General features: G+C 42.2%; 1 protein-coding gene across 1 annotated transcript; it reads right to left on the bottom strand.

Moving 5' to 3' along the window:
* On the bottom strand, window positions 1-7,513 carry LOC7456109 (disease resistance protein RPM1-like). The gene is made up of 2 exons (XM_024598124.2): window positions 5,387-7,513; window positions 1-959 (listed from the first exon to the last, which is right to left on the bottom strand). The coding sequence occupies exons 1-2, from the start codon at window positions 7,364-7,366 to the stop codon at window positions 93-95; spliced, it is 2,847 nt and encodes a 948-aa protein (XP_024453892.2). The 5' UTR covers window positions 7,367-7,513; the 3' UTR covers window positions 1-92.
* Window positions 7,514-9,907: the final 2,394 nt, after the last annotated feature.

Genomic DNA, 9,907 nt, shown 5'->3' with positions numbered 1-9,907 from the left:
TGGAACATAAACATAAGCTTGTTCATGATTTATATATATACATTGATCAATATAGACCAGACAGTATTTGATGAGTAAATAGTAATCACACATTATTTCCAAGTATAATTGCGTTTGATCATTCTAGGAGTAAGCTGGGCAGAGTGTTTGTCTTCTAATTTGGCACCCAGTGAAGAGAAGATATCCCAATTACCATTATTCCAATACGTAGAGTAGACATCAGGCACATGTGCAACCTTCAAGTAATCTCCATCTTCTCCATTAGGATGCAGAGTCATGACTAGTTCTTTTGGCATGTCGAAGAATTCCAGTACTTTCAGCGTACTCAAGTGCTCAATGCCTGATGGCACCCTCCGCAGTGATTTGCAGCTCTGGACTATCAGCTTTTCTAGACAGGGCATTGCTCCCTGCTCTACAGTTATCATCCTGAGCCTTTCTAGTTTATTTAACCCCAAGAACTTGAGTCGCTGAAATCCCTTGGCTTGAAAACACAAGAGCTCTCCATTGTAAACCTGTACTAATTCAAGATGTACTAGGTTGGGTAAATGTTGAAGAGATACAAGTGGGTCGTCATTCAACTGACTCCATTTTAAAACCAACCTGACCAAGCTGTCCAGTGAAGATATCCAGTCTGGTAGTTTCTCCATACGTCCTCCCAAGTACAATCGTTGAAGATATTGAGGAGGCGATGCTACGTAGTCCAGATCAATAATCTCATTTTCTGTGATAGAAGTAGCAGACAAGGCACGGAGATTCGTCAGCCTTTCAACAGAAGAACAGAGAGCCTTCCCATGTTTTTTCTTCAACTTTACAATTCCCAACTTTCTCAACTGTTTCAGTCTTCCCAGTTCGAACATAAGATTCCTCCCTTGATTTGCCTCTACGAAGCAAAGCTTTTGTAAGGATTGTAGACGTCCAATTTGATCCGGGGCCTTGAAACCGTATTTGGTGGGGATCCGTGTTGGGTTGGTTGCCATTAATGTGCAACAACCATTGACAATTGCAGCAGCTGCAGCTGGAGTTGCACCAACCATGTGCACCCATCCAAGATGTCAAAGGTTGGCAGCCACCATTGTTGAAGAAGAGCTGGAGTTGGCAGCCACCTTTGTTGACAAAAGAACAAGTGGAGCAGCACCATGGATGCCTATAAAAGAGGCATGATTTTAGAGAGCAAAGTTGAGAGAGAGAGCTGTGAGAATGTGAAGAGAGTAGAGTGAAAGTGAAGGGCTGCAATGGCAGCAGCCTTGCTGCCATTGCAGCAGCTGCAAGTGCAGCAAAAGAGCTGGGAGTTGAGTTTGAGTGAAGTGATCCTCCTCCTCCATGTATGTTGTAATCCTTTCTCTATATATCTCTAATAATATGGACTCTCCCGTGGATGTAGGCGGTTTTGCCGAACCACGTAAAATATTGTGTCTCGGTGTGCTTTACCTCCGTTGAGCAAGTATCAGTACACCCCCGGTCCGCGCATGGGGGAGCCGGAATCCCCAACAATTGGTATCAGAGCTGATGGTTTAAAGGGGTGTTTGATTTTTTTTGCTCAAAAATGAAAGTTGTCAAAATTATGTTTTGACCATACCACTGTGTAGAGGAGGAAGAGACGAAGCCAACGGTGAAAACGGCGTCAAAATCGGACGTCGGACATGGCCGCACTCTCCATCACTCTCCGGCAAGGCGTCTGCCCACGCGCGCAGACGCGCCCCACGCGTCTTCTTCACCCGGATGAGTTGACCCGACCCGAATACCAGTTGACCCGACCCATGTGGCTGACTCGGATAAGGATGACGTCAGCATGATGTAAAAGTGACGTCATCATGAACACTAGACATGTGAGGGATGACATTAGCATGATGTAATTGTGACATCATCATGTACAGTAGCATGGCCCCTGATGACATCAGCCTGATGTAATGGTGAAGTCATCATGCACAGTAGGCATGCCATGTCAGCAGCCACGTCATAGACCAGTCAGCATCCAGTCAACAGCCACGTCACCAAAGGGGGACCCACCTGTCACGTCACCAGACTCAAGCCGAACTGAGCCGAGCCGAGTGGAGCCGAGCCGAGCCAAAAAGGAGCCGAGCCGAGCCGCGAGCCAAGGGATAAGATTCTGTGCAGCGGAGTCTACGTGCAACCGGATCTGAGATTGAATCTGGGCCGTTCATCAGGCCAGAATTGTTTTGATCAAATCTTAGCCGTCTGAAATGCGATTTGGACGATTTCAGACTTGTTTCCAGCTAATTTGATCGTTCCGGATGCAATGGTACGGTCCGATCATTGAGATTTGAGACCAAAAGTGGTGGTGGTGAATTAACAAAAGAGATTGTCCGATTAGGAGGCATCTAAAGGTCATCGTGGTGGTCGATGATGATGAAGAAGAAGAAGATGCACATGTTTACCCAATTATATGTGCTAAAATGCTAAGTGGGGAGAATTTTAATTGCTTTGAAGGAAGGCAAAATTGGGACACTCTGGACACCCGATCATGTGGACAATTAGAGGTGTAGAGTGAAAATTAAGAAAGACCAATCTTGACGAATCTAAGCACTGGTAGTCTCGCCAGATGTTGAGAAATGATGTATTAAACCAGTATATTCCAGATCACTTGTAAAGGAAAGCCGCAACAAAGCTAACAAATGGTTGTATATACGGAAAGACAGTACGATGGATAGATATGGCCTAAGAAGTTCTGTCTAGGAGATTGGGTTTTAAGCGGGACCAGTGTGACCCCTCCAATCTTTCCTGGGAACTTGCTTAGTGGAAGGATTATCCATATGGTACTATTTTCGTATATATAGCAGTTTGTAATGAAACGGTTGAAGACTAGCAGGATGGCGGCACAAGGGAACAGTTGGGTTCCAAAAGTTCAAGGATCTGATGGAGTGGTGATTTCTCCAAAGAAGTTAGATTCGGTGACTGTGATTTCTCGAAGGGAGAATTGATGAAGACCCTGATAATGGAAGAGAAATACAGCAAGGGGATAAAGATTGGCACCCTATTTTGACTTGGACAGGTGTTGTGACAGGATGAGCTGCTGTCAAACATAAGTAAGGAATAGGGAGAAATCTGGAGAACAGAAATTGCACGAGGGCACACGGAGATTGTGCAGGAGTACCCGTAGGATCCAATGAGGTACTATAATGAGACAATAGGTGCAAGGAGAAGAAGTGTTCCCAGATGAAGCTTAGAGCAGAGACTGTTAAAGTTTGTACAACAGGAAGTCTCTTATGCTCTTGATGAAGACAACAGGCGAAGACCTTTCCAATGCATGCAAGGATGGAAAGAGAGCTGTTGCAGATGCACCTAATTGAGGGGGTGCTAACGCCTGTGATAAAAGGCGACCGCCTATGATGAAAGGCGAAAACACCAAAGAGAGTTGGTGTAGGTGGAGCTGTCAAGCAGAAAGGCGTAGAAGCTCCAAACATAGAAATCGAGGTGGAGGATTGCGAGGAGTATACCGCAAGTTTCTCTTTCTATGTAATTAGTGGCAGTTATCTCTCCCATAGTGCACATGGTGGTAGAGAACTTTTTTGGAGCCACTTTGAAGCATCTCAGCTGAAGGAGGATGCGACCGCCCCATGACAACGGGCGAAGACACCTTAGATGGAAGGTGTGTAAGGGCCATAATAGGAGCCCAAGATCAGACCGCCCCATGACAACGGGCGAAGACACCTCAGAGAAGGTGTGAGGGCCATGATAGGAGCCCCGGATCAGACCGCCCTATGACAACGGGCGAAGACACCTTAGAGAAGGTGTGAGGGCCTTGATATAAGCCCAAGATCAGACCGCCTATGAAAGGCGAAGACACCTTAGATGGAAGGTGTGAGGGCCATGAAAGGAGCCCCAAATCAGACCGCCCCATGACAACGGGCGAAGACACCTTAGATGGAAGGTGTGTGAGTGCCATGATAGGAGCCCCAATTCAGACCGCCGCATGACGACGAGCGGAGACACCTAAGGAGAAGGTGTGTGGGCCATGATATGAGCCCAGTTCAGAACAACCCCAAAGCCGATGTGATGGCTAGATACAAGTGGACAGGTGTATGGATAGCCAAATGAAGTGGCTATGATGAGTATGGAGACAGATGCAGGATTGACTTTCATGGATATTGCCCCCATGCTAAAGATCAATGAGCTAGAAGACATTTGCCTTGGACAATAAGTGTGTGACTTGTGGAGCATTAAGACGCGGCTGCTATGAAGGAGCAGAGGGCATGCGCAGGTTCCCGGAACAAGTTGACTCTTGTCAAGGTGGTGAGCTCAGTGAAGGCATTGTAATACTCAGTATCAAGACATATATGGATCAACCTTTAATGGGCTGCCCCCATAGGTGAAGGTGGAGAGCTACCTAGACTCTTGAGACTAAGAGCGAGAGACTCACGGAGAAGTAAGGCGTGGTTCCTAGGGTGGAACAGAGGGCAGGCGCAACTCCTGGATGAGTAGACTCTTGGAAGAGTGGTGAGCTCGTGATCATATTGAGATACTCAGATAATGACTGTCGCACTTGGAAATAGAAATTTCCGTTTGAGGGGGTGTTGTAAACCTTGGTGTGAGGCTTGATGAATCATTCCGGACCGAGCATGGTTGATACGCTCGAAGGGGAATGCAGTGTGTCCCAGAGACAAGCGTTAACACTCTTCAGATGTGAAGTGGCAGACCATCTGGTTGTAGTGATCCTTTTGTGTGAGAAAAGGTGTGCTTTGGTGACTCTGGTGATTGAAAGGTTTGGCGAGTACCTGTAAACTTGGCCACAGACGCTCTCGGAATGGTAAGCTTGGAAGAGCTGCAGGATGCAAGCCTGTGCTGAAGAAGCAAGAGGACAGTTGCCCTACATGAATGGCAAAGGGGGTGATTGTTGGGTTGGTTGCCATTAATGTGCAACAACCATTGACAATTGCAGCAGCTGCAGCTGGAGTTGCACCAACCATGTGCACCCATCCAAGATGTCAAAGGTTGGCAGCCACCATTGTTGAAGAAGAGCTGGAGTTGGCAGCCACCTTTGTTGACAAAAGAACAAGTGGAGCAGCACCATGGATGCCTATAAAAGAGGCATGATTTTAGAGAGCAAAGTTGAGAGAGAGAGCTGTGAGAATGTGAAGAGAGTAGAGTGAAAGTGAAGGGCTGCAATGGCAGCAGCCTTGCTGCCATTGCAGCAGCTGCAAGTGCAGCAAAAGAGCTGGGAGTTGAGTTTGAGTGAAGTGATCCTCCTCCTCCATGTATGTTGTAATCCTTTCTCTATATATCTCTAATAATATGGACTCTCCCGTGGATGTAGGCGGTTTTGCCGAACCACGTAAAATATTGTGTCTCGGTGTGCTTTACCTCCGTTGAGCAAGTATCAGTACACCCCCGGTCCGCGCATGGGGGAGCCGGAATCCCCAACAATCCGGTCATCAGAATCAATTTCAAAACGATACACCAAGAGGTAACAAAGTTTCTGGAGCTTCCGAATCTCAGCAGGCAATTCAGAGACTAGAGCACGTTTCATATCCAACGTCTCAAGATTCTTAAGCTGGCTAATAGTACTCGGAATAAAATTCACTTTGGTATTCCTCAAACTTAAGTATTTTAAGAGGAAGAGACTGACAATTTCCTTGGGAAATTCCTTTAGAGGTGCGCCTTCCAGATCCAACACGTGAAGCAGCCTGAGACGACCAGAAAACAATTTGCGTACAGGAGACTCATAATTACAATCTGCCACCCAGAATGTAAGCAACGAACGAAGTCGAGAGGCAACTTGTCTTCGTTGTTTATTTGGCATGGCATTATGGATTGACACACGGCGAACCTTTTCTGGCCATGTAATGCCTTCTTCCCTGGCGATTGCTACAAAGTCCTGGTCTTTTGCCATTGCAATCATAATCTCGCGCAGGAGGTCATGGATGCGGCATGTTTTTACCCGTCCATCAGTGGTTGTCTTCACCACTTGAACCAAGCTTCTCTTCATGAGCTCATTCAGGTAGTCTTGTGCTACTTCCTCTACTGTCATTCCTTCTTTGCCTTTGACAAATCCTTCAGCTATCCACAATCGAATAAGCGTCATGCGCTTGATTCGGTTACCCACAGGGAAGATGCTGAAATACAACAAACAAGATTTAAGATAGTAAGGCAAATCGTTGTAACTGAGTGACAGTATTTTTCTTGCACTCATCAGCATGTCATTTTCTTCTAATCCAGCACCAAGGCTACGATGCACCATTTCCCACTCGTCTATTCTGCTCTTGTCCTTTGTTGCCAGAACACCACTAATTGCTACAATTGCAAGCGGCAAGCCCTCACATCTATCCAGAATTGTTTCTGAAACACTCTTCAAATGCGGAGGGCAAATATTATTCTGAAATATCTTTTTACAGAACAAAGTCCATGATTCTTCTTGAGACAACGGATTTAAAGGGTAGACTTTGTCAGGGGAATCCATGCATGAGGTAGAGGCAACTTCAGTATTTCGTGTGGTGACCAATATTCGGCTGCCACAGATGTTGTTTGGCAACGCATGCTGGAAAGCATGCCAAGCACTTGGGTGCCACACATCATCCAAGACTATCAGGTATTTCTTCTGTTGAAGGAATTCATGGATGACACTTCTTAGCTTATTGTAGTCCATGCTGTTCACACCTTTTGGATCTGGTTTTCTATGGACACGGAAGAGCTGTTGAATCATGTCTTTTAAGAGGTCTTCTCTCTTAAAAGATTGAGACACAGTTACCCAAGCACGGAACTTGAAGTGTTTCTTCACGTTTGAATCATCATAGACCCTTTTCACCAAGGTTGATTTTCCCAAGCCTCCCATTCCGACCACAGAAATCACTTCACGTCCTGTTTTGCTTCCAAGAAGCCACTCAATCAATTGCTTTTTGGGTTTTTCAATGCCCACCAGATCAGCTTCTTCTATTAAAAGGGCATCCCTTTGACATTCCAGCCTAGGGATGCTGTTGGAGCTTGATCCTTGAATCATTATATTATTCTTGTTGCAGTATCTCCGATGTGACTCTGAGATACTGATGACTCGAGATTTGATGCTTTGGATTTTTGAAGCAATTCGTCGCCGAGCTCTTTTATCCTTAATAGAGCGAGAAATTTTCCTGAAACAGGAAAAAATACCGTGCCCACGATCACTAACATGGGATAGGCTGAAATTATCAAGAGCATCCTCCGTGTCATAAGCTGCATCTCTCACTTTCTTGACCAAACATTTTAACACAGGATCACTGTCTTCCATCGTATCTCCAAGTCTTAGGAAGGCTGTCATGAACTCTAGTTCATCACTGATATACTCAACTTCACACTCGACTCCTGCCAGGTTCTTTCCCCTTTCTACGAGGAAGTCTGCAAGCTTCGTGAGTAAAAAGGTTACCACGCCTTCAGACATGGGTGGTTTTACTTTTTAGTTTTCCAGCAAGTGATTCTGAAACTTTAGGGAGTTTAATATTGGTGTTCAGAGTTGGAGTTGGTTTGTGTTTCTGAGAGTTCACTCTCTATTTACATAGTGTTTATATATATATATTAAATCTGGATGACCACTTCCTTTATGAATATAATTTGTTATTAACCAATGAGATCTTTTCTAGAAAGTGTAGGACACTCCAAATAAACATCAGCAAGGTTCTTTCTGTACTTGTTGTCTAAAGTTCACTATTTGCAAGCTCTATGTAACTTCTCTTCAGTCATACCAATATTTCAATAGCTCCAAAAGGTTCGAGAAATTAGTTTTCTTTTTTCCCATTTAGTTTCAGCAAAGAAATGAACAATTTGCTATTTTCTTCTCAGAAATTTAAGACCCTGCTGTTATCAGATGCGCCTGGGTTCTTGAGTCCATTTTGCTGAATCCTGAATGTGATGAACTGAGGTGGCCTTGTCCAATTCTACACGGTAATGTTTAACCTTCTGGATGGTTGCCACTTTGGCAGCTTTAAAATTAATGTAAAACTTGACCAAGACAAACAAACTGACGCCCAACATGAAGATTTTATAATCGGCTTTAGCGTATATTTATTAGAAATATTCGGTGGAGAACGACTGGCAATATGTGATTATATATTGAATATGCATTGAGGAAGAGACGAAAGATAAGTTTAGGACTTCAGGACAAGAAATAAAAGTGATGAATGTAGAAGTTAAAGAAAGCAATTAAACAAAGAATACAAAATATTTTAAATAGATGAAACTCTAAATTTACAAGTTTATACTTTCTAAAAATAACAACAATGAAATTTGTCTAATTAGAAGATTTACAAAACCTTCAATAAGTCAAAAACCCTACTTTAACTAGGAAATAAAAATAAAAATCCAAAATTACAAAAAGAAAACCATAAAATCTAAAATAAACAAAAAATCTAAAAGTAAGAAGGACAAACACAAAAACTATCAAAATTAGATGTCTCAACAAGATTTTTGATATCTAAAGATTCGATAGTTCGTATAACGATCTAAGAAAAAATAACCTCTAAAATTACTTTAAAAATTTGAACGTAATCCAATAATATTTATAGTTCTTCTTGAGCTGTTATTTTAGCCAGACATATCTAGATTTTTGGAAGATCTTAGCCTAATTTATTGATTTATAAATTCATATGCTAAATAATCCAAATAATCTTTCTTCAGAGTATATTTATTTTGATTAGTACATACTCGTACCTCGCAACTCAAAATCTCCGCCCGACTACATCAGAAAGGGTCATTCTAGCTGAGACACCATTGCTAGGTAGTATCTATAAAATAATAGCAAACCCAAACTGGGCTAATTTATGCTGACGCTGCTGAAAGAGCTTGCTTTCAGGCAGGGACACAATGCTATCTCACATTACCAGATGCTTTACAAGTGTCCTATTCTTACTCTACACAGAATCACGTGTAAAAGGAATCTTCAAGTAAATATTAAAATACCTTTTCTTTTCTTGTTTAGGCAAGCACTCACGTCAGATTCAAATCCTTTCGACGGTCAAAAAAATAAAAAATACAGAACAAGGATAAGATCAAGATTTTGTTAGTTCTGGGTCACTGTCTCTCTCCGTGGCAAGCTTTGGATCCACCTTCGGCATTTGAGTCATCAGGTTATACTAACTTTCTTTAGAAAAGAAAAGGGGAAATAAAAGAATAAAAACACATAGTAAACCCTGTGAATTTGACTTCTAAAACATCATTTTGGATAACCATGCGCAGCGGCTAGTCAGCATTAACCTTTTCTCTGAAGGAGAAGGCAGACTACTAGTTAACGAACGCCAGGAAATTAGACAGCAACACTAACCTTTTAAGGAGAAGGCAGACTACCAGTTAAAGAACGCTAGGAAATTAAACAGCAGCACTGACCTTTTAAGGAGAAGGCAAACCACTAAAGAATTATAGTGAAGTTTCTGCACAGTCTTCGAAGCTATGTTTTCCCGAACACTTCTCGTTAAGAAACTGAGAAATTTACAATCATCCCCAGAAAATCTTGAGACGTGATCATATATATGGGGGAAATCTATGGGATTACACAATAACATTTTTATCGAGTTGGAGAGATATGCAGCTGATCATTCACCTTGGCTCAAGCACAAGCTTCCTTACGTGATAACTTACATATATGACAATTAATTAAGTCCTAATCCAAAAAAAAAAAATTAAGCTATTGGGTTAAATATCTATTCTTGTAGAGGTCACTTAAATTTTTTCAATATTTTTTTTTAGATTCTATATTTTAATTCATATTTTTTTTTCTTTATGTTTTTAGATTCTTAATTGATTTTAAAGAGATAGGGTTTTTTGACTTATTAAAAGATCGTGTAAACCTTTTAAGAAAGCAACCATTATATATAAATTTTATTTTTTAAAAAATAAAATTGTGAATTTAGAGTTCATGTTTGCAATTCTCTTCGCTTATTAAATCTTTTATATTTTTTTATTATGATTTTTATGTTATTATTGTCCTACT

The sequence above is a fragment of the Populus trichocarpa genome, chromosome 3 (genome assembly GCF_000002775.5).
Source record: "Populus trichocarpa isolate Nisqually-1 chromosome 3, P.trichocarpa_v4.1, whole genome shotgun sequence".
Taxonomy (NCBI): domain Eukaryota; kingdom Viridiplantae; phylum Streptophyta; class Magnoliopsida; order Malpighiales; family Salicaceae; genus Populus; species Populus trichocarpa.
The sequence above is the reverse complement of the archived record's forward strand: the minus strand, read 5'-3'. Positions and strand labels throughout refer to the sequence as shown.

Excerpts from the sequence above, each read along its gene's own strand:
- LOC7456109 (XM_024598124.2), bottom strand. The coding sequence starts at position 7,366 with ATGTCTGAAGGCGTGGTAACCTTTTTACTCACGAAGCTTGCAGACTTC. Across the intron at positions 960-5,386 it reads TTGAAATTGATTCTGATGAC|CGGATCCCCACCAAATACGG; the intron begins CGGATTGTTGGG and ends ACCAACCCAACA.